This window comes from Dendropsophus ebraccatus, chromosome 1 (assembly GCF_027789765.1).
Source record: "Dendropsophus ebraccatus isolate aDenEbr1 chromosome 1, aDenEbr1.pat, whole genome shotgun sequence".
Classification (NCBI taxonomy): domain Eukaryota; kingdom Metazoa; phylum Chordata; class Amphibia; order Anura; family Hylidae; genus Dendropsophus; species Dendropsophus ebraccatus.
Genome location: NC_091454.1, coordinates 214,213,807 through 214,239,363, shown reverse-complemented (window position 1 = coordinate 214,239,363; position 25,557 = coordinate 214,213,807). Strand labels below are relative to the sequence as shown.

Genomic DNA, 25,557 nt, shown 5'->3' with positions numbered 1-25,557 from the left:
CTTAAAGGGGTACACCATAGTTATCGGTTATAAAGATTTGTGAATTACTTTTTATTAAAAATTATCCAGTCTTCCAGTACTTATCAGCTGCTGTAAGTCCTGCAGTAAGTGGTGTATTCTTTCCAGTCTGACCAAGTGCTCTCTGCTGCCATCTCTGTCCATGTCAGGAACTGTCCAGAGCAGTAGCAAGTCCCCATAGAAAACAATTACAGAAGTTTTCACATGGAATTTAATAGATTTAAGTGTGGAAAAAATGTGTTTTTTTTAGATGGCAAACTTCAGGGTATTTTTTATGATAAAATGTCCCAAAAACTGAATAGTGGAAAGAAGTTGTGGATGGAGGAAGGGATGAGAATGGTGGAGAGATGGTCTGGATATAAGAGTATGGAGGAGAGGAGGACAATGGTGGAAAGATGGTCTGGATATTAGAGTATGGAGGAGAGGAGGAGAATGGTGGAGAGATGGTCTGGGTATAAGAGTATGGAGGAGAGGAGGAGAATGGTGGAGAGATGGTCTGGGTATAAGAGTATGGTGGAGAGAAGGAGAATGGTGGAGAGATGGTCTGTATGTAAGAGTATGGAGGAGAATGGTGGAGAGATGGTCTGGATATAAGAGTATGAAGGAGAGGAGGACAATGGTGGAAAGATGGTCTCGGTATAAGAGTATGGAGGAGAGGAGGACAATGGTGGAGAGATGGTCTGGGTATAAGAGTATGGTGGAGAGAAGGAGAATGGTGGAGAGATGGTCTGGGTATAAGAGTATGGAGGAGAGGAGGAGAATGGTGGAGAGATGGTCTGTATGTAAGAGTATGGAGGAGAGGAGGAGGATGGTGGAGAGATGGTCTGGATATTAGAGTATGGAGGAGAGGAGAATGGTGGACAGATGGTTTGGATATTAGAGTATGGAGGAGAGGAGGAGAATGGTGGAGAGATGGTCTGTATGTAAGAGTATGAAGGAGAATGGTGGAGAGTTGGTCTTGGTATAAGAGTATGGAGGAGAGGAGGAGAATGGTGGAGAGATGCTCTGTATGTAAGAGTATGGAGGAGAATGGTGGAGAGATGGTCTGGATATAAGAGTATGGAGTAGAGGAGGAGAATGGTGGAGAGATGGTCTTGGTATAAGAGTATGGAGGAGAGGAGGAGAATGGTGGAGAGATGGTCTGGGTATAAGAGTATGGAGGAGAGGAGGAGAATGGTGGAGAGATGGTCTGGATATAAGAGTATGAAGGAGAGGAGGACAATGGTGGAGAGATGGTCTGGATATAAGAGTATGAAGGAGAGGAGGACAATGGTGGAGAGATGGTCTGGATATTAGAGTATGGAGGAGAGGAGAATGGTGGACAGATGGTTTGGATATTAGAGTATGGAGGAGAGGAGGAGAATGGTGGACAGATGGTCTGTATGTAAGAGTATGGAGGAGAATGGTGGAGAGATGGTCTGGGTATAAGAGTATGGAGGAGAGGAGGAGAATGGTGGAGAGATGGTCTGTATGTAAGAGTATGGAGGAGAATGGTGGAGAGATGGTCTGGGTATAAGAGTATGGAGGAGAGGAGGAGAATGGTGGAGAGATGGTCTGGATATAAGAGTATGAAGGAGAGGAGAATGGTGGAGAGATGGTCTGTATGTAAGAGTATGGAGGAGAATGGTGGAGAGATGGTGGAGAGATGGTCTGGGTATAAGAGTATGGAGGAGAGGAGGAGAATGGTGGAGAGATGGTCTGGGTATAAGAGTATGGAGGAGAGGAGGAGAATGGTGGAGAGATGGTCTGGGTATAAGAGTATGGAGGAGAGGAGGAGAATGGTGGAGAGATGGTCTGGGTATAAGAGTATGGAGGAGAGGAGGAGAATGGTGGAGAGATGGTCTGGATATAAGAGTATGGAGGAGAGGAGGAGAATGGTGGAGAGATGGTCTGGATATTAGAGTATGGAGGAGAGGAGGAGAATGGTGGAGAGATGGTCTGGATATAAGAGTATGGAGGAGAGGAGGAGAATGGTGGAGAGATGGTCTGGGTATAAGAGTATGGTGGAGAGGAGGAGGATGGTGGAGAGATGGTCTGGATATAAGAGTATGAAGGAGAGGAGGACAATGGTGGAGAGATGGTCTGGATATAAGAGTATGGTGGAGAGGAGGAGGATGGTGGAGAGATGGTCTGGATATAAGAGTATGGAGGAGAGGAGGAGAATGGTGGAGAGATGGTCTGGATATTAGAGTATGGAGGAGAGGAGGAGAATGGTGGAGAGATGGTCTGGATATAAGAGTATGAAGGAGAGGAGGACAATGGTGGAGAGATGGTCTGGATATTAGAGTATGGAGGAGAGGAGGAGAATGGTGGACAGATGGTCTGTATGTAAGAGTATGGAGGAGAATGGTGGAGAGATGGTCTGGGTATAAGAGTATGGAGGAGAGGAGGAGAATGGTGGAGAGATGGTCTGTATGTAAGAGTATGGAGGAGAATGGTGGAGAGATGGTCTGGGTATAAGAGTATGGAGGAGAGGAGGAGAATGGTGGAGAGATGGTCTGGATATAAGAGTATGAAGGAGAGGAGGACAATGGTGGAGAGATGGTCTGGATATAAGAGTATGAAGGAGAGGAGGACAATGGTGGAGAGATGGTCTGGATATTAGAGTATGGAGGAGAGGAGAATGGTGGACAGATGGTTTGGATATTAGAGTATGGAGGAGAGGAGGAGAATGGTGGACAGATGGTCTGTATGTAAGAGTATGGAGGAGAATGGTGGAGAGATGGTCTGGGTATAAGAGTATGGAGGAGAGGAGGAGAATGGTGGAGAGATGGTCTGTATGTAAGAGTATGGAGGAGAATGGTGGAGAGATGGTCTGGGTATAAGAGTATGGAGGAGAGGAGGAGAATGGTGGAGAGATGGTCTGGATATAAGAGTATGAAGGAGAGGAGAATGGTGGAGAGATGGTCTGTATGTAAGAGTATGGAGGAGAATGGTGGAGAGATGGTGGAGAGATGGTCTGGGTATAAGAGTATGGAGGAGAGGAGGAGAATGGTGGAGAGATGGTCTGGGTATAAGAGTATGGAGGAGAGGAGGAGAATGGTGGAGAGATGGTCTGGGTATAAGAGTATGGAGGAGAGGAGGAGAATGGTGGAGAGATGGTCTGGGTATAAGAGTATGGAGGAGAGGAGGAGAATGGTGGAGAGATGGTCTGGATATAAGAGTATGGAGGAGAGGAGGAGAATGGTGGAGAGATGGTCTGGATATTAGAGTATGGAGGAGAGGAGGAGAATGGTGGAGAGATGGTCTGGATATAAGAGTATGGAGGAGAGGAGGAGAATGGTGGAGAGATGGTCTGGGTATAAGAGTATGGTGGAGAGGAGGAGGATGGTGGAGAGATGGTCTGGATATAAGAGTATGAAGGAGAGGAGGACAATGGTGGAGAGATGGTCTGGATATAAGAGTATGGTGGAGAGGAGGAGGATGGTGGAGAGATGGTCTGGATATAAGAGTATGGAGGAGAGGAGGAGAATGGTGGAGAGATGGTCTGGATATAAGAGTATGGAGGAGAGGAGAATGGTGGAGAGATGGTCTGGATATTAGAGTATGGAGGAGAGGAGGAGAATGGTGGAGAGATGGTCTGGATATAAGAGTATGAAGGAGAGGAGGACAATGGTGGAGAGATGGTCTGGATATTAGAGTATGGAGGAGAGGAGGAGAATGGTGGACAGATGGTCTGTATGTAAGAGTATGGAGGAGAATGGTGGAGAGATGGTCTGGGTATAAGAGTATGGAGGAGAGGAGGAGAATGGTGGAGAGATGGTCTGTATGTAAGAGTATGGAGGAGAATGGTGGAGAGATGGTCTGGGTATACGAGTATGGAGGAGAGGAGGAGAATGGTGGAGAGATGGTCTGGATATAAGAGTATGAAGGAGAGGAGAATGGTGGAGAGATGGTCTGGATATAAGAGTATGAAGGAGAGGAGGACAATGGTGGAGAGATGGTCTGGATATAAGAGTATGGAGGAGAGGAGGACAATGGTGGAGAGATGGTTTGAATATGAGTATGGAGGAGAGGAGGACAATGGTGGAGAGATGGTCTGGGTATAAGAGTATGAAGGAGAGGAGGAGAATGGTGGAGAGATGGTCTGGATATAAGAGTATGAAGGAGAGGAGGACAATGGTGGAGAGATGGTCTGGATATTAGAGTATGGAGGAGAGGAGAATGGTGGACAGATGGTTTGGATATTAGAGTATGGAGGAGAGGAGGAGAATGGTGGAGAGATGGTCTGTATGTAAGAGTATGGAGGAGAATGGTGGAGAGATGGTCTGGGTATAAGAGTATGGAGGAGAGGAGGACAATGGTGGAGAGATGGTCTGGATATAAGAGTATGAAGGAGAGGAGGACAATGGTGGAGAGATGGTCTGGATATAAGAGTATGAAGGAGAGGAGGACAATGGTGGAGAGATGGTCTGGATATAAGAGTATGGAGGAGAGGAGGAGAATGGTGGAGAGATGGTCTGGATATAAGAGTATGGAGGAGAGGAGGAGAATGGTGGAGAGATGGTCTGGATATGAGTATGAAGGAGAGGAGGACAATGGTTCAGGAAGTTCAGGATGGTAGAATAGAGGAAGAAAAGAGAAGGTTGATAAATAGAATCCTAGATATACGAGTATAGAGGAGGGAAGAAGAATAGTGGAGAGAAGTTCTGGATATAAGAGTATGGAGGAGAGGAGGAGAATGGTGGAGAAGCATCCTGGATATAAGAGTATGGAGGAAGTGAGGGAAATGGAGATGTTCTGAATATGGATATGGATATAAGAGTACAGAGGAGGGATAAGAAATGGTGGGGAAATATCGTGGATATAAGAGTATGGAGGAGGGAGTAGAATGATGGAGGGGAGAAGGTTTTGGTGGAGCCCAGTGACATGTTGGTTGGTCCTCGCTGTTCAGAAGACACATAAGGAGGAGCAGAGCTGCACTGGGTCTGGTCAGGATATTGGATTCTATTCCTGGTGTAACCGGCAGCCAATGGAGACTGACACAGGGCTTTGGCATTTATGTGAGGGGACGAGGGGCGGATAATGTGAGCAGCAGAGCTGAGGATGGATTGTAGATGTGCCAGCCGCTTCCTCGGGAAGCCACAGGAAAAGTCCTTCAACTACTTCATGACTCACAATCAGAACTGAATAAAACATGAAGTTATCGAAAAGCATCTCCTGCATGCTGACAGTTTCCAGTCGAGAAAAGCATGACAATGAGACATAGCTTGACCGCTATATGTATAGATGCTTCCATTCCCTGTATAATAGATTGTATATAATACATGGAGCTCAGGCAGCGGCCTTCCCTCTAAGGTCCATAAGCAGCACTGGGTGGGGGTTGCGCTTTTTTGGCAATAAAGTGAGAGCGAGTCCTGTGCCTCATCACTGACTCATTCCCACTCTCAATGGAGCTTGTGTAATGTGCCGGGAGGATTGGGGAAATTCTTCCTCCCAAAATCCTCAAATTACCAACAGATGGGAGATATTACACAGGGCATTGTGGTCAGTGGCCGGAGTAGATACATTGCTCCCTATTTATTGACTCCAGCCTTATATACAGGCGTACAACTGCGATCGCAAAGATGGCCGAACGTAATAGAAAATATATATGGGTAACACCAATTTGGTGGGGGTGGGGGTGCGGCAACTCTATATATACATCTCCATATGTACTCCATATATACAACTCCATATGTATCAGCAATATCCTATCACCCTTCTGCGTATCTGGTTATCGCCCTTTAATACTGGGAAGTAATGGAAAGAACAGGAGTGAGGACATGATATTGCCCGCAGCTGCTATCTCCAATGCAGCCAATATAACAGGGTTGTGAGCCGCTCTCTTACCCTACATATTGTGTGTGGGGGGAGGGGCTGTATATATACTCTCATAAAACAGTAGCTGTGGGGAGTATAAAGGGGTACTCCGTCATTTTTTTTTCTTTTTAATCAACTCATTTCAGAAAGTTATATAGACTTGTAATTTTTTTCTATTTAAAAATCTCCATTACCACTACTTATCCGCTGCTGTATGTTCTGCAGAAAGCGGTGTATTCTTTCCATTCTAACACAGTGCTCTCTGCTGCCCCCTTTGTCCATGTCAGGAACTGTCTAGAGCAGCAGCAGCAAATCCCCATAGAAAACCTCTCCTGCTCTGGACAGTTCCTGACATAGACAGAGGTGGCAGCAGAGAGCACTGTGCCAGACTGGAAAGAACACACCACTTCCTGCAGGACATACAGCAGCTGATAAGTACAGTAAGACTTGAGATTTTGAAATAGAAATAAATTACAAATCTATAAAACTTTCTGACACCAGTTGATTTGAAAGAAAAAGATTTTTTGCCGGAGTTCCCCTTTAATTTCCCAGCACCTGCTCTCCCCAATTTATAATAGGGTCGTGAAGGGGAAAGGTTAGCTTACGTTAAGGCGTTAGGCGGGATACACTATACTTTGGAGGTCTCTGACTCTCTGTCACTGGCGGAACTACCGCCGTAGCAGCCGTAGCGGCTGCTACGGGGCCCCGCCGCATCAGGGGCCCGTGACGCGGGCCCCTGGAGCTGACATATCCTGCAGCACCCGGTGGCTGAGCATGCCTCCCGGGTGCTGTAGCCGGGGGCCGGTCCCGTGCTCCTCCCGACCCGGAGACTCCTTTCCCCAACCATAGGGAAAAGGAGTCACTGGGCCAGGAGGAGCACGGGACCGGTCCACAGCGCTCCTGTCACCCCCTGTCTGATGCGCGGCTGCCGTCTGATGCCGCGTCCTAGCCCCGGCAGCGCGCGTATCATAGAGTTCTGTGTGGGCTTGTGCTGCGGCCCCGACTTCCGGCACAGAGACGTGTGCCGGAAGTCGCGGCTACAGGCCCACACAGAACTCTATGATACGCGCGCTGCCGGGGCTAGGACGCGGCATCAGACGGCAGCCGCGCATCAGACAGGGGGTGACAGGAAGAAGGCTCGACGGGGGAGCGTGTTGTTAGGTGAGTTTTTTTCTTTTTTTTAAACTTGCTTTTCTCGGGGGGGGAGAAGGGGGCATCTATAAGGAAGGGGGGGAGAGAAGGGGGCATCTATAAGGAAGGGGGGAGGAGAGAAGGGGGCATCTATAAGGAAGGGGGGGGGGGAGAGGAGGGGGCATCTATAAGGAAGGGGGGGGGGAAGAGGAGGGGGCATCTATAAGGAAGGGGGAGGGGAGAAGAGAAGGGGGCATGGGCATCTATAAGGAAGGGGGGGAGAAGAGGAGGGGGCATCTATAAGGAAGGGGGGAGAAGAGAAGGGGGCATCTATAAGGGGGGGGAGAAGGGGGCATCTATAAGGAAGGGGGGGGAGAAGAGGAGGGGGCATCTATAAGGAAGGGGGGAGGGGAGAAGAGAAGGGGGCATCTATAAGGGGGGGGGGGGAAGGGGGCATCTATAAGGAAGGGGGGAGAAGGGGGCATCTATAAGGAAGGGGGGAGGAGAGAAGGGGGCATCTGTAAGGAAGGGGGGAGGAGAGAAGGGGGCATCTATAAGGAAGGGGGGGGGAGAAGAGGAGGGGGCATCTATAAGGAAGGGGGGAGGGGAGAAGAGAAGGGGGCATCTATAAGGAAGGGGGGAGAAGAGAAGGGGGCATCTATAAGGGGGGGGAGAAGGGGGAATCTATAAGGAAGGGGGGAGGAGAGAAGGGGGCATCTATAAGGAAGGGGGGGAGAAGAGGAGGGGGCATCTATAAGGAAGGGGGGAGGGGAGAAGAGAAGGGGGCATGGGCATCTATAAGGAAGGGGGGGAGAAGAGGAGGGGGCATCTATAAGGAAGGGGGGAGAAGAGGAGGGGGCATCTATAAGGAAGGGGGGAGAAGAGAAGGGGGCATCTATAAGGGGGGGGGGAGAAGGGGGCATCTATAAGGAAGGGGGGAGGGGAGAAGAGAAGGGGGCATGGGCATCTATAAGGAAGGGGGGGAGAAGAGGAGGGGGCATCTATAAGGAAGGGGGGAGAAGAGGAGGGGGCATCTATAAGGAAGGGGGGAGAAGAGAAGGGGGCATCTATAAGGGGGGGAGAAGGGGGCATCTATAAGGAAGGGGGGAGGGGAGAAGAGAAGGGGGCATGGGCATCTATAAGGAAGGGGGGGAGAAGAGGAGGGGGCATCTATAAGGAAGGGGGGAGAAGAGGAGGGGCATCTATAAGGAAGGGGGGAGAAGAGGAGGGGGCATCTATAAGGAAGGGGGGAAAAGAGAAGGGGGCATCTATAAGGGGGGGGAGAAGGGGGCATCTATAAGGAAGGGGGGAGGGGAGAAGAGAAGGGGGCATGGGCATCTATAAGGAAGGGGGGGAGAAGAGGAGGGGGCATCTATAAGGAAGGGGGGAGAAGAGGAGGGGGCATTTATAAGGAAGGGGGGAGAAGAGAAGGGGGCATCTATAAGGGGGGGGAGAAGGAGGCATCTATAAGGAAGGGGGGGAGAAGAGGAGGGGGCATCTATAAGGAAGGGGGGAGGGGAGAAGAGAAGGGGGCATGGGCATCTATAAGGAAGGGGGGAGGAGAGAAGGGGGCATCTATAAGGAAGGGGGGGAGAAGAGGAGGGGGCATCTATAAGGAAGGGGGGGAGAAGAGGAGAGGGCATCTATAAGGAAGGGGGGAGAAGAGGAGGGGGCATCTATAAGGAAGGGGGGAGAAGAGAAGGGGGCATCTATAAGGAAGGGGGGGAGAGGGGGGCATCTATAAGGAAGGGGGGGAGAGGGGGGCATCTATAAGGAAGGGGGGAGAGGGGGGCATCTATAAGGAAGGGGGGGAGAGGGGGGCATCTATAAGGAAGGGGGGGAGAGGGGGGCATCTATAAGGGAGGGGGGAGAGAGAGACCATCTATAAGGAAGGGGGGGAGGGGGACATCTGTAAGGAAGGGGGGGGGGAGAGGGCCATCTATAAGGGGGGGACACCATAGGGGGAGAGCAGGCCATCTATAAGGGGAGAACATAGGGGGAGAGGGGGACAACATAGGGGGAGAGGGGGATATAAACGTACAACATTGGGGGAGAGGGGAACATCTATAAGAGGACAATAAAGGGGGAAAGGGGGCCATCTATAAGGGGACAATATAGGGGAAGAGGGGGCCATCTATAGGGGGGGCAACATAGGGGACCATCTATAAGGAGACAACATGGGGGGGCATCTATAAGGGGGACAGCGGAGGGGGGCAACATAAGGAAGCTATCTATAAGGAGGGGCGACAGAGAGGAGGGCCATATACTAAAATGGGATCACATAGAGTCAGCCTACCCACTAAATGTGGGTGTAAAGGGGCCAATACAGATGTGCAGTTGTTAGAGATGAGGATGGTGACAGAGTGTGGAGCCTAATATGTCTGTCTGGCAGATTCTGTGGATTCGTGGCCCGGAGAAGTTCTCATAACGGCCCAGGACGGATGGAAAAGAAAATGAAAAGGGAAGAACTCCGATCAGAGAAGACGTCTCCTGTAAGTCACCTGATGTAACTGTACTGTAATTTATATGGTGTACAGGACCTGTGTAGAGCTGAGTGTGTTGATGGCATAGTGGTCGATCGAGAGGGGAGGGGGGGGGGGGCGGGGGGGCCCCAATCAAAAGTTTGCTATGGGGCCCAGCCATTTCTAGTTACGCCCCTGCTCTCTGTAGAGAGAAGTCATGGTCAGAAATATCTGTTGACGGGTAATCTGCAAGCCACATGAGAGCGGGAGAGAGATGTATGCAAATTGCTACCTAAATGAGACTGCACATTACACAGCCGCAGGTCTTCACCACGAACGTCTAAGGTCACGCACCCACAGGAGGCAAACATGACGTTAGCAGTGCCTGCAATGTGGCGTCTGATCCGACACCCCCAGAGTGTTCACAGTGACGCTGCAGACACCGCTTAATAACAGGGGGCTCACACTAGACCTGTACGGGGGACGCCATATATAAGATACAGATCTAGACAGTAACTTTTCCATGACCTCGAAACGCGTTACGTAGTGGTGCAGATAACATTCCATTAACGTGTTATAGAAAGAACCTCCATCTATTCTAAAAAATCCCCTTTAAATAGAAATAGGGGGACTTAAAGGGTAACGCCAGAGAAAAAATATAATTTTAAATTATATATATATATTTAAATATATTTAAATTAAATTATTATATATATTTAAATCAAGTGGTGTCAGAAAGTGATAAAGATTTGTAAATTACATCTATTTAGAAATTTCAACCCTTCCAGTACATATCAGCTGCTGTATGTCCTGTAGGAAGTGGTGTATTTTTTTCAGTGTCACACAGTCCTCTCTGCTGCCACCTCTGTCCATGTCAGGAACTGTCCAGAGCAGGAGAGGTTTTCTATGGGGATTTGCTTCTGCTCTGGACAGTTCCTGACATGGACAGAGGTGGCAGCAGAGAGCACTGTGTCAGACTGGAAGGAATACACCACTTCCTGCAAGACATACAGCAGATGATAAGTACTGAAAGGCTGGATATTTTTAAATAGAAGTAATTTACAAATCTGTATAACTTTCTGGTACCAGGTGATTTAGAAAAAAAAATAATCTGCGGAGTACCCCTTTAAAGGCTTCTGATTGGCCAGGAGTGGGAGGTATAAGGCGCTGTCTTTATCTGGTGACCTATCAGGCCCTCTCTATTAGCTGAGTAGTAGTAGATTCCAGGTAAGATAGGATTCTCTAGTACTACTCCTTGTAGATGTCACCGCTTAATCTTTACATCTTTTTCTCAGTAACAGAGTCAGTGAGAGCCGCGCTGGATGGGGGTTTCAATGAATGAAATACAAACTTCTTTTTATTATTGGACATGAAGGGGTTAAGGAGTTCTTCCCACAACTGGTTATCCTGCCCGCCGTCATTTCCCGCTGTGTCACAGGACATTAATAGGAAGGAGGAAGTCTGGGCGGAGCCAGGATCTATGATGTGCAGCTGCCGTACCCCACGGCTATCCCTCCTCATACCCCAATGCACATGGGCTGTCCGCTGAGCTGAGTGTCCATGTGTTCTGGATGGAGGGAAGGCTGATGCCAGGGATCCAATGGGCAATGATTGGGCTTCCAGGGACGCTGCACAGACCTTACAGATGGGACTAATATCATGTGGCCATTGGTTGTGCCAATGGAAAGGATCAGGCAGATGAAATCCAACATGCCTGATCTCTCGGCTGGCCTATGCATTTGGTTGTCTTGCCTTCATGTCTAATGTGTACGTGAGCCACTAAACTACAGTTCCACAGCTTAATTCTTTGCTACCCTGTGGTGGGAGGAGCAGAATCCATTGCACATAGCTCCTCCCTCCTGTCTGTGTCACCCTGTGGTAGGAGGAGCAGAATCCATTGCACATAGCTCCTCCCTCCTGTCTGTGTCACCCTGTGGTGGGAGGAGCAGACTCCATTGCACATAGCTCCTCCCTCCTGTCTGTCACCCTGTGGTAGGAGGAGCAGACTCCTCCTCACATAGCTCCTCTCTCCTGTCTGTGTCACCCTGTGGTGGGAGGAGCGTACTCCATTGCACATAGCTCCTCCCTCCTGTCTGTGTCACCCTGTGGTGGGAGGAGCAGACTCCTTGTTACATAGCTCCTCCCTCCTGTCTGTGTCACCCTGTGGTGGGAGGAGCAGACTCCATGTCACATAGCTCCTCTCTCCTGTCTGTGTCACCCTGTGGTGGGAGGAGCAGACTCCATGTCACATAGCTCCTCTCTCCTGTCTGTGTCACTGTGTAGTGGGAGGAGCAGACTCCTTGTTACATAGCTTCTCCCTCCTGTCTGTGTCACCCTGTGGTGGGAGGAGCAGACTCCTTGTTACATAGCTCCTCCCTCCTGTCTGTGTCACCCTGTGGTGGGAGGAGCAGACTCCATGTCACATAGCTCCTCTCTCCTGTCTGTGTCACCCTGTGGTGGGAGGAGCAGACTCCATGTCACATAGCTCCTCTCTCCTGTCTGTGTCACTGTGTAGTGGGAGGAGCAGACTCCTTGTTACATAGCTTCTCCCTCCTGTCTGTGTCACCCTGTGGTGGGAGGAGCAGACTCCTTGTTACATAGCTCCTCCCTCCTGTCTGTGTCACCCTGTGGTGGGAGGAGCAGACTCCATGTCACATAGCTCCTCTCTCCTGTCTGTGTCACCCTGTGGTGAGAGGAGCAGACTCCATGTCACATACCTCATCCCTCCTGTCACCCTGTGGTTGGAGGGGCAATTCCATGTCACATAGCTCCTCCCTCCTGTTTCTCTCACCCTGTGGTGGGAGGGGCAACTCCATGTTACATAGGAGTCCTCTTTCTACCATATACTCTGTACCTTGTAGCCCTGTGTATAGTGGTTGCCCTGAAGCAGTCAGGGAGCCTCAGCCCTGTACCTAGGAGAGGTGATACTTCTGTGCACATTTAAGGAGTGTCCTGACAGGAAGATAAAGGAGAAGTGACAGGAGCAGGCTTGTGCCAGACTCTCCCTGTAACACAGTATTACACAACCCTCCTATCTACACCGGAGCTCTGACCTCGTACTAAGGCGAACACCTCCGTCACCTCACACAACACAACACAGGAAGAGACCAAGGGCACCTGTATACAGCAACTGGCACAGCGGGCATACAGGGGTATACACACATATCATGTACTGACACCATTATTATAATCATATAATTGTCCAGATACAAGGAGGATTGCGCTATGGGGGAGGGCGGTGAGAAGGAGATCCTGCGCTGGGTGACGGGAGGTGACAGGTGGCGGCACGTGGTTACAGGCCAGTCCTGCCGGATGCCAATACTGGAATCCCAGGAATGAAAATCCTGGCACACAATGACCTCCCGAAACAGGGTGCGGCACATCCGGATTCCATAGGTGCTGAGTGCCTGAGGCCAAGGAGCAGCCGGCCTGACATAGGACGGGCAGAGCTCCCCACATACGTGAACTTGGCACTTCCCGAGTAGCCGGAGGGGAGGGAAGACGGCGCATGAACTCGCTGCTCTGACAGGCAGACATAGCTGGAGTGTAAAGGGATGGGGGAAGTGAAACCTGCTGTGCCTGACAAGCTCCGGGGTCAGCACAGTCCTTCATCGTCAGTCCGACACAGTCCCCTCCGTCCACTTCCCTCTTCATATGTCACCCCCCCCCCCCCCCCCATCTTTCCGTTCCTCATTCCTATTATATCCACCTTGGTCATTGGAGAACAGAAATAGATTCTTTTTATTTTCCGTTTATCTTCCATAGATGAGACCAGTCTGTACAGAGCGGATCACGTGGCCCGTTATAATGCTACGGCCCGTTAGAACGCTACAGTCCCAGCCGAGCTCTAATACTAAGGATATTACCCCCTGATCCCCCCAATGTTCTCAGCATTCACCAAGGATCCACTCGTCTACTGCTCCATAACCTTGGATCAGGCTGTAAGAGCGTCTCTCATCCTGGAGGACCTAGAACGTCCGTGTATTACAGAAGCGGCCATTGAGTTCAATGAAAGCTGTGCAATGCTCTACTCCTCCTGTGGTGGCGCTGTGGAAAAGCTGAATTGACTGAGGTGCTAGCAGAACTGTGTGAGCAGGCCGTCCAGAGTCAAGAATCCCTTTAAGAGCCTATTTCCCTTCTTATCCCCTCATTCTCCCATAGAATTAACCCCTTATTCTCCACACCCATGATTTTCCCTCCATCCTCACTACCCCCCCCCCTCTCTTGTATCCTTATATCCTCTATATACTATCCATAGGTCTCCCAGCATTATTACCCTACACCTCCCTATCAGTATAACTGTCCTGTGCACTTCTTAACCCCTTGTTACCCAGTATGCATTATACCCTCCTTCCATCTCCCATGATCCTCTCCTGCTGACAACCTTCTAAAGCTCTGTACTAATTGTGATGGCAAAATGCTACAAGTCACATGACACTATCAGTATGGATGAAACATCATTACAACATGCAGCATTACTTCTATGGGCAGCGGGAGAAGTCATATGAAACTATTACAGATGACAGATCTCCAAGATACCCATAACAGTATCACCTGTGGATCCCCCATAACAGTGTCATCTACAGATCCCCATAACACATCTACAGATCCCCCATAACACATCTACAGATCCCCCCATAACAGTATCACCTGTGGATCCCCCCATAAGTGTCATCTACACATCCCCCATAACAGTGTCATCTACAGATCCCCATAACACATCTACAGATCCCCCATAACAGTATCACCTGTGGATCCACCATAACAGTGTCATCTACAGATCCCCATAACACATCTACAGATCCCCCATAACACATCTACAGATCCCCCCATAACAGTATCACCTGTGGATCCCCCATAACAGTGTCATCTACAAATCCCCCCATAACACAGTGTAATCTACACATCCCCCATAACAGTGTCATCTACAGATCCCCTATAACACAGTGTCATCTACAGATCCTACATAACAAAGTCATCTACAGATCCCCCATAACAGTGTAATCTACACATCCCCCATGACACATCTACACATCCCCCATGACAGTGTCATCTACAGATCCTACATAACACAGTGTCATCTACAGATCCTACATAACAAAGTCATCTACAGATCCCCCATAACAGTGTCATCTACAGATCCCCCATAAGTGTCATCTACAGATCCTACATAACACAGTGTCATCTACAGATCCTACATAACAAAGTCATCTACAGATCCCCCATAACAGTGTCATCTACAGATCCCCCATAAGTGTCATCTACAGATCCCCCATAACAGTATCACCTGTGGATCCCCCCATAAGTGTCATCTACAGATCCCCCATAACACAGTGTCATCTACAGATCCCCCATAACACAGTGTCATCTACAGATCCTACATAACAAAGTCATCTACACATCCCCCATAACAGTGTCATCCACAGATCCCCCATAACACAGTGTCATCTACAGATTCCCCATAACACAGTGTCATCTACAGATCCTACATAACAAAGTCATCTACAGATCCCCCATAACAGTGTTATCTACAGATCCCCCATAACAGTGTCATGTACAGATCCCCCATAACACAGTGTCATCTACAGATCCCCATAACACATCTACAGATCCTGCATAACACAGTGTCATCTACAGATCCCCATAACAGTGTCATCTACACATCCCCCATAAGTGTCATCTACACATCCCCATAACAGTGTCATCTACACATCCCCCCATAACAGTGTCATCTACACATCCCCCATAACAGTGTCATCTACAGATCCCCCCATAACAGTGTCATCTACACATCCCCCATAACACAGTGTCATCTACAGATCCCCCATAACACAGTGTCATCTACACATCCCCCCCATATGTGTATCAGGTACACATCCCCCATAGCGGTGTATTAGATACAGACCCCCCCATAGCGGTGTATCAGGTACACATCCCCCATAGCGGTGTATCAGGTACAGCCCCCATAGCGGTGTATCAGGTACAGACCCCCCCATAGCGGTGTATCAGGTACAGACTTCCCATAGCGGTGTATCAGGTACAGATCCCCCCATAGCGGTGTATCAGGTACAGACCCCCCCATAGCGGTGTATCAGGTACAGACCCCCCATAGCGGTGTATCAGGTACAGACCCCCCCATAATGGTGTATCAGGTACAGACCCCCCCATAGTGGTGTATCAGGTACACATCCCCCATAGCGGTGTATCAGGTACAGCCCCCATAGCGGTGTATCAGGTACAGACCCCCCCATAGCGGTGTATCAGGTACAGACCCCCCCATAGCGGTGTATCAGGTACAGACTTCCCATAGCGGTGTATCAGGTACAGATCCCCCCATAGCGGTGTATCAGGTACAGACCCCCCCATAGCGGTGTATCAGGTACAGACCCCCCATAGCGGTGTATCAGGTACAGACCCCCCCATAATGGTGTATCAGGTACAGACCCCCCCATAGTGGTGTATCAGGTACACATCCCCCATAGCGGTGTATCAGGTACAGACCCCCCCATAGCGGTGTATCAGGTACAGACTTCCCATAGCGGTGTATCAGGTACAGACCCCCCATAGTGGTGTATCAGGTACAGATCCCCCCATAGCGGTGTATCAGGTACAGACCCCCCATAATGGTGTATCAGGTACAGACTTCCCATAGCGGTGTATCAGGTACAGACCCCCCATAGCGGTGTATCAGGTACAGACCCCCCATAGCGGTGTATCAGGTACAGACCCCCCCATAGCGGTGTATCAGGTACAGACCCCCCCATAATGGTGTATCAGGTACAGACCCCCCATAGCGGTGTATCAGGTACAGACCCCCCCATAGCGGTGTATCAGGTACAGACCCCCCCATAATGGTGTATCAGGTACAGACCCCCCCATAGCGGTGTATCAGGTACAGACTCCTCCCATAGCGGTGTATCAGGTACAGACTCCTCCCATAGCGGTGTATCAGGTACAGACTTCCCATAGCGGTGTATCAGGTACAGACCCCCCCATAGCGGTGTATCAGGTACAGACCCCCCATAGCGGTGTATCAGGTACAGACCCCCCCATAGCGGTGTATCAGGTACAGACCCCCCCATAGTGGTGTATCAGGTACAGACCCCCCAAAGCGGTGTATCAGGTACAGACCCCCCATAGCGGTGTATCAGGTACACATCCCCCATAGTGGTGTATCAGGTACAGACCCCCCATAGTGGTGTATCAGGTACAGACCCCCCATAGCGGTGTATCAGGTACACATCCCCCATAGTGGTGTATCAGGTACACATCCCCCATAGTGGTGTATCAGGTACAGACCCCCCATAGCGGTGTATCAGGTACAGACCCCCCATAGCGGTGTATCAGGTACACATCCCCCATAGTGGTGTATCAGGTACAGACCCCCCATAGTGGTGTATCAGGTACAGACCCCCCATAGCGGTGTATCAGGTACAGACCCCCCATAGCGGTGTATCAGGTACAGACTCCTCCCATAGCGGTGTATCAGGTACAGACCCCCCATAGTGGTGTATCAGGTACAGACCCCCCCATAGCGGTGTATCAGGTACACATCCCCCATAGTGGTGTATCAGGTACAGACCCCCCATAGTGGTGTATCAGGTACAGACCCCCCATAGCGGTGTATCAGTTACAGACCCCACCCCATAGCTGTGTGTATGAGGTAAGTAGCACTGTGTAGGTGAGGTACAGACCCCCCCTATTGCGGTGTATGAGGTAAGTAGCACTGTGTATGGTCAGGTACAGACCCCCTATAGCGGTGTATGAGGTAAGTAGCACTGTGTAGGTGAGGTACAGACCCCCTATAGCTGTGTATGAGGTAAGTACCACTGTGTATGGTCAGGTACAGACCCCCCATAGCGGTGTATGAGGTAAGTAGCACTGTGTATGGTCAGGTACAGACCCCCTATAGCGGTGTATGAGGTAAGTAGCACTGTGTAGGTGAGGTACAGACCCCCCATAGCTGTGTATGAGGTAAATAGCACTGTCTATGGTCAGGTACAGACCCCCTATAGCTGTGTATGAGGTAAGTAGCACTGTGTATGGTCAGGTACAGACCCCCCCCCCCCCATAGCTGTGTGTATGAGGTAAGTAGCACTGTGTAGGTGAGGTACAGACCCCCCCTATTGCGGTGTATGAGGTAAGTAGCACTGTGTATGGTGAGGTACAGACCCCCCCTATAGCTGTGTATGAGGTAAGTAGCACTGTGTATGGTGAGGTACAGACCCCCCATAGCGGTGTATGAGGTAAGTAGCACTGTGTAGGTGAGGTACAGACCCCCCATAGCGGTGTATGAGGTAAGTAGCACTGTGTATGGTCAGGTACAGACCCCCCATAGCGGTGTATGAGGTAAGTAGCACTGTGTATGGTCAGGTACAGACCCCCCATAGCGGTGTATGAGGTAAGTAGCACTGTGTATGGTCAGGTACAGACCCCCCATAGCGGTGTATGAGGTAAGTAGCACTGTGTAGGTGAGGTACAGACCCCCCCCCCCCCATAGCGGTGTATGAGGTAAGTAGCACTGTGTATGGTCAGGTACAGACCCCACATAGCGGTGTATGAGGTAAGTAGCACTGTGTAGGTGAGGTACAGACCCCCTATAGCTGTGTATGAGGTAAGTAGCACTGTGTAGGTGAGGTACAGACCCCCTATAGCTGTGTATAAGGTAAGTAGCACTGTGTATGGTCAGGTACAGACCCCACATAGCGGTGTATGAGGTAAGTAGCACTGTGTAGGTGCGGTACAGACCCCCCATAGCGGTGTATGAGGTAAGTAGCACTGTGTAGGTGAGGTACAGACCCCCCATAGCGGTGTATGAGGTAAGTAGCACTGTGTATGGTCAGGTACAGACCCCCCATAGCGGTGTATGAGGTAAGTAGCACTGTGTAGGTGAGGTACAGACCTCCCATAGCTGTGTATGAGGTAAGTAGCACTGTGTATGGTCAGGTACAGACCCCCCATAGCGGTGTATGAGGTAAGTAGCACTGTGTAGGTGAGGTACAGACCTCCCATAGCTGTGTATGAGGTAAGTAGCACTGTGTAGGTGAGGTACAGACCCCCCATAGCGGTGTATGAGGTAAGTAGCACTGTGTAGGTGCGGTACAGACCCCACATAGCGGTGTATGAGGTAAGTAGCACTGTGTAGGTGAGGTACAGACCCCACATAGCGGTGTATGAGGTAAGTAGCACTGTGTAGGTGAGGTACAGACCCCCCATAGCGGTGTATGAGGTAAGTAGCACTGTGTAGGTGAGGTACAGACCCCCCATAGCGGTGTATGAGGTAAGTAGCACTGTGTAGGTGCGGTACAGACCCCCCATAGCGGTGTATGAGGTAAGTAGCACTGTGTAGGTGAGGTACAGACCCCACATAGCGGTGTATGAGGTAAGTAGCACTGTGTAGGTGAGGTACAGACCTCCCATAGCTGTGTATGAGGTAAGTAGCACTGTGTAGGTGAGGTACAGACCCCCCATAGCTGTGTACGAGGTAAGTAGCACTGTGTAGGTGAGGTACAGACCCCACATAGCGGTGTATGAGGTAAGTAGCACTGTGTAGGTGAGGTACAGACCCCCCATAGCGGTGTATGAGGTAAGTAGCACTGTGTAGGTGAGGTACAGACCCCCCATAGCACTGTGTAGGTGAGGTGATGCTCAGCCCCCATGTGCCTCCGCTGACACTCTCCCCGCATTGTCCCCGCCCCCACCCGGGGCAGTACGGACACGCGGGGCTTTACACCGGGGCCCCTGCCAACCTCCCCCCCTCCCCGCTGTTTACAAGCAACACGAGTTTCCTGGCACTGACGTCACACGCACGCCTCCCCTCTCCTCACGTCCACAGCCGTGACGTCACTGAGAGCAGGACGAATCAGCGTGCGGCGTGCCGCTTCCGGGGGCCGGTCTGCGGTATAAAGCCTATGGTGGCGGGGAGCGAGCTGTCAGATGAAGTAGAGCGCTCCGGGTGACAGCAGCAGCGCCAGATACCGCGAGACCTTCCCGCCCGTTACCGCCGCTGTCATCCCCGCTCCGCCGCGCAGTCTCATGTGCTCCAAGATGGAGCAGCCTTTCTACCACGATGACTCCATGCTGTCCCCGTACCGGGCGGCGGACCCGAGCCTCCTGAAGCCCAGCCTGGCCTCCCTCACCGAGCAGTACCGGGCGCAGAAGCACGAGCTCTCCTACTACACCGAGCAGCCGAGCCTGAAGATGTCCGCCCCGGAGCTGGAGCGGCTCATCATCCACAGCGGCCCCGGGGTCATCAACGGGGGCGGCGGGGGGCAGCTCTATTACCGGGGCGGCACCGAGGAGCAGGAGGGCTTCGTGGACGGCTTCGTGCGGGCGCTGGACGATCTGCACAAGATGAACCGGGACACGGCGCCGCCTAACGTGTCCCTGGGCGGCACCGGCACCGTGTCCCCGGTCACCAATCCCGGCCTGTACGGGGGAGACCCGGCCGTCTACACCAACCTGTCCGCCTACAACTGTTACCGGCAGCCGTCCGCCACAATCAGCTACCTCCCGCCCGGGCCCACCGGCTACGTCCCGTCCCCCTTCAAGGAAGAACCGCAGACGGTACCGGACACCGGCACCAGCCGCGACAGCACCCCCGCCCCCATGTCTCCTATCAACATGGAGGAGCAGGAGAAGATCAAGGTGGAGCGGAAACGGCTGCGGAACCGCCTGGCGGCCACCAAGTGCCGCAAGAGGAAGCTGGAGCGGATCGCCCGCCTGGAGGACAAGGTGCGGGAGCTGAAGAGCGAGAACAGCGGCCTGAGCGGCACGGCGGGCGCCCTCCGGGAGCAGGTGGAGCAGCTGAAGGGCCGGGTCCGGGAGCACGCCAGGCACGGCTGCCAACTGCTGCTCGGGGGCAAGGGACACCCGGTGTTCTGAGGGGTACCGGCCCTGTGCACCGCTCCTACACCGGGGCACCGCAGCGCCCCCTAACCGGCTACATCTGACGGGCAACTGTGCCAGGGGGCGGGACTGCAGCGCCCCTGCCGGCCATAGACGGAACTGCAGCACTAAGGGGCATAATGATCACAGCGCCCCTGCCGGCCATAGACGGAACTGCAGCACTAAGGGGCATAATGATCACAGCGCCCCTGCCGGCTATAGACGGAACTGCAGCACTAAGGGGCATAATGATCACAGCGCCCCTGCCGGCTATAGACGGAACTGCAGCAGCACTAAGGGGCACAATGACGACAGCGCCCCTACGGTCCATAGACGGAACTGCAGCACTAAGGGGCATAATCACAGAGCACCCTGCCGGCTATAGACTGAACTGCTGCTGTATTGGGGCATAATGATCACAGCGCCCCTACACGGAACTGCAGCTCCAAGGGGGCACAATGATCACAGAGCACCCTGCCGGCTATAGACTAAACTGCAGCACCAAAGGGGGCATGATGACTACAGCGCCCCTGCTGTCTCTTTATGGAACTGCAACATCAATGACTACAGCCCTACTGTCTACCCCACCTACAGACTCTTTCCAAGCACTGGGGTCCAAGGACTATGAACTGATGGGAGAGCCGGCTGTTAGACGCCCCCCCTCCCTCCCGTTGCTGCACTTATAGACTGTGGGTGAAGAGGGCGATAACTGAGGTTTACAGAGACTGTTCCTGATATTAGGGGAGGGGGACGCTGGCATGTCTGCCAACCATCCATGGTATTGCTGCTCTTAGAAGGTCCATGACTTGGGGAGAGACACCAGCTTCTTACTGGAGCACTACAAGTCCCAGCAGGCCTCACTAGTGCCATGACTTGTAGGGTTACAGTAATTGGGGGTGACCCTTCTGCTGTCACGTGGGGTTAAAGCCAGTGCCCGGGTGGCAGCTGAAGGGTTAATCCCCCCCCCCCCTGCCAGCCCGTGATCATGGCCTCTTCCTGATCTTTGTGGTATGGTGATGTAACATGAGGCCGGTGGTCATGTGACTGGCATGGGGACCATCCTCGCCAGTCATTCCATGTAGTGAACGTCGTGCACTGGGAGTGGGCGGCCGTTCCCACTATAGTGCAATGAGTGGATTTCTTCCAGTGTAAGGTTTACAGACCAACGTTGTGACTCCTACCGATAGGGGGCGCTGAGTGGGCGGAGGCTGCGGGCCAGGCCCCCCCACACAGCGAGGCCTCATCTATAGAGCGGGGGTGGGGGGTCACCCGGCCGGTCTGGGCCCCCCCGCCCCTCTAGGTTCTTAGTATTTAATGCACAGTAGTTTCTTGTGTCAGATTCTTATTTTTATGTGGAGAATTGTCTGTTTTTATACCGCGCTGTCTCCAGATGTTTTCTATTGTCTCGTTTCTGTATTTAAGTAAAATGATTGTTTACAAAGAAACGCGTGTCTGCCGCTTTATTCCTAATCCCAGGGCGGAGGATGAGGGTCGTACTCCGGGTGAGCCTGTACATAAAGGCTGCTTACACACTAACACAGGGGGACTACAACTCCCATTATGCTTTAGCTGTCTGGGCATGATAGGCATTGTAGTTTTGTAACAGCTGGAGGGGCTGTATTAACCTGTTGTAAAACTACAACTCCCATCATGCACTGAAGGCTGACACCTCTGACTATAGGTGGAACTGCAATCGACTCCTATTTAATAGGTTTTGCAGCATTTTGCTGTAAAGCAGGGATGGGGAACCTTTGGCCCTCCAGCTGTTGAAAAACTACAATTCCCATCATGCCTGGACAGCCGAAGCTTTAGCTCATCCAGGCATGATGGAAATTGTAGTTCTGCACTACCTGATTTATCCTCCCTGACCTATGGCTATGCTCCGTGTATATGGGTATGTCCACACACTAAAGCAGGGATGGGGAACCTTGGCTCTCCAGCTATTGCAGAACTACAACTCCCATCATGCCTGGACAGCCTATATGCAGATAGGCTTGTTTTCATGCACATATACCAGAGAGGGGGAACCTTCAGTCCTCCAGATATTGCAAAACTACAACTCCCAACATGCCTGGACTGCCAAAGGCTGTTGTAGTTTTACAACAGCTGTAGGGCCGAAGGTTCCCAATCCCTGACGCACAGCTATAGCTTTGGCTGCCCAGGTGTGATGGGAAGTATAGTTTTACAACACCTGGAGGTTACCCTTCCCTGACATATCCCCTAATAATGACCTCTGACCCCAGGCCTGTACACATGACTATGTACTACCTATCTATACAGGAGTGTATCACAAGCCGTGGCACTTGGAAAAATGACAATTCTAGCTGCCAGGGCTTGATGGGAGTTGTAGTTCTGAACCAGCCACATATTGGGTGGATGGTCGTGCATAGTGTATACAGGGTCTGTCCTGTCAGCGGAGGATATACAGGTCACTGCGTGGTATATAGGTTATGAGGTTGCACAGTGACACCGCCTCCCTATTAAGCTTTATTTATAGGGTGTTATATGGGTCGCGGGTCACCAGGTAATTATACTGTAAGGAGAGCGGATTATATGTCATAGGATTACGCCCCGGCCCTAACATCTACATATAGCAGAGCTGAGGGAGTGACAGAGAACAGTATATATAGCAGAGCTGAGGGAGTGACATACAGCAGTGTATATAGCAGAGCTGAAGGGGTGGCATACAGCAGTGTATATAGCAGAACTGATGGAGTGACAGAGAACAATATATATAGTAGAGCTGAGGGAATCACATACAGCAGTGTATATAGCATAGCTGAGGGAGTGACAGAAATATATATATATATATATATATATATATATATATATATATATATATATAGCAGAGCCGAGAGAGTGACATACAGCAGCATATATAGCAGAGCCGAGACAGTGACATACAGCAGTGTATATAGCAGAGCTGAGTGAGTCACATACAGCAGTGTATATAGCAGAGCTGAGTGAGTCACATACAGCAGTGTATATAGCAGAGCTGAGGGAGTCACATACAGCAGTGTATATAGCAGAGCTGAGGGGGTGACAGAGAACAGTATATATAGCAGAGCTGAGGGAGTGACATACAGCAGTGTATATAGCAGAGCTGAGGAAGACACATACAGCAGTGTATATAGCAGAGCTGAGAGAGTCAGAGCTGAGGGGGTGACATACAGCAGTGTATATAGCAGAGCTGAGGGGGTGACAGAGAACAATATATATAGCAGAGCTGAGGGAGTCACATACAGCAGTGTATATAGAAAATATAACAACCAAAAAAGAAAACAAATGCTGATTTTTCATAGCCAAAAACTTTTATATCTTTATTGAATATATATTAAAACAATTTATATAAAAAAGAGAGACAGACCAAACATTAAAAAGAACGGCGACTATCCTGGAGGTGTACCAACAACATACATCACAGAACAGGGGGATATATTCTAAAAAATCATACAGTAGGACACTATAATAAATATATAAAAAATAATAAAGTGCTAGTGCATTCAATTCATAGAGTAAACCTACAGCCAGTTAGTAAATCTCTTGTCCACCCTTCATCTATGAATTGAATGCACTAGCACTTTATTATTTTTTATATATTTATTATAGTGTCCTAGTGTATGATTTTTTAGAATATATCCCCCTGTTCTGTGATGTATGTTGTTGGTACACCTCCAGGATAGTCGCCGTTCTTTTTAATGTTTGGTCTGTCTCTCTTTTTTATATAAATTGTTTTAATATATATTCAATAAAGATATAAAAGTTTTTGGCTATGAAAAATCTGCATTTGTTTTCTTTTTTGGTTGTGGTCTGTAGTAGCTGTAGTAGCAGTGCAACGACAGTTTTCAATGGACCTAGATTGATTAGTACGTGTACTTTATAGGAACGCAGGCATTGCAGATAGACAAAACCGTGAACTTAATATAGAACATATAGTAGAGCTGAGGGAGTCACATACAGCACTCCAATCAACTCCCATCATGCCTTGACATCAGGGCCCAGGATGTAGAACACTGGCATAGGGCATCTTTATCTCCAGCTCAGCGGGCCTGGTAGTGATGCCAGCCTAGCCTGTATGGAGCAAACTCTGGGCCTCCCCTATACATGATATACAGGCAGCCTGACACCCACGGGTGCCATACTACAACAGGGTGGGGTCCGGTGGTGTGATTTCCCAGCATCAGGTCATCCAGTGCTCCTGTGTGCCCCATCCCCTATAGTCCAGGGTGAGTGACGAGGTGTAAAAGACCCCATAGCCTCCACTCTCCAGGAATGATGGGAGTTGTAGCTTTGCAATGGCAGTTGTGGTTATTCAGGTAGATGTTATTTGGTGGAGTTTTCTAGATGTTTCTGTAAGTTTTGCAGGGATTTTTCAAGCTCTTTCACACGTTGCAGTATATATAACACATGGCGGCTGCGGCTTCCTGTAATCCCTCTCGCTGTCAGCTCCGTCCACTTCCTCTATTTCACACTTGTATAGGCGGTGGGTTTCTGTATATGTCACAGCACAGTGGTCTATAGGGACTGCGGTATGAGGGGCTTTATATATAGACTCTATAGAGATTGTACTATATAGTATGTAGGCTCCTGTATACAGTATGTCAGTATATAGTGCCCTGTGTATATACCCGGAGGTGTCAGTATATAGGGTCCTGTGTATATATCCGGAGGTGTCAGTATAAAGGGTCCTGTGTATATACCCGGAGGTGTCAGTATAATGGGTCCTGTGTATATACCCGGAGGTGTCAGTATATAGTGCCCTGTGTATATACCCGGAGGTGTCAGTATATAGTGCCCTGTGTATATACCCGGAGGTGTCAGTATAAAGGGTCCTGTGTATATACCCCGAGGTGTCGGTGTATATAGAGTGCTGTGTATATTCCTGGAGGTGTGCTGTATACACATAGATGAAGATGTATATAAACAGTAGAGGTGTGCTGTATACACAGTAGAGCTGAGTATATGCTTGGAGGTGTGCTGTATACACAGTAGAGTTGAGGTGTTGGTGTATATAGGAGTGCTGTGTATATCGGAGTATATACCTGAAGGTGTCGGTGTATATAGGGTGCTGTGTATATGCCTGGAGGTGTGCTGTATACACAGTATATCCCCAGAGGTGTGCTGTATACATGGTAGAGCTGAGTATATCCCCGGAGGTGTGCTGTATACACAGTATATATACCCGGAGGTGTGCTGTATACACGGTAGAGCTGAGGTGTCAGTATATATAGGGTTTTATATACACAGCAGGGAAGAT

The 25,557-nt window shown here is 50.4% G+C and overlaps 1 protein-coding gene across 1 annotated transcript; it reads left to right on the top strand.

Annotated features, from left to right (window-relative positions):
• The first annotated feature begins 19,354 nt into the window (after positions 1–19,354).
• On the top strand, positions 19,355–21,053 carry JUNB (JunB proto-oncogene, AP-1 transcription factor subunit). The gene has a single exon (XM_069947609.1). The coding sequence runs from the start codon at positions 19,449–19,451 to the stop codon at positions 20,295–20,297; it is 849 nt and encodes a 282-aa protein (XP_069803710.1). The 5' UTR covers positions 19,355–19,448; the 3' UTR covers positions 20,298–21,053.
• The last annotated feature ends 4,504 nt before the right edge of the window (positions 21,054–25,557 follow it).

Coding starts and splice junctions, on each gene's coding strand:
- JUNB (XM_069947609.1), top strand. CDS start 19,449: ATGTGCTCCAAGATGGAGCAGCCTTTCTACCACGATGACTCCATGCTG.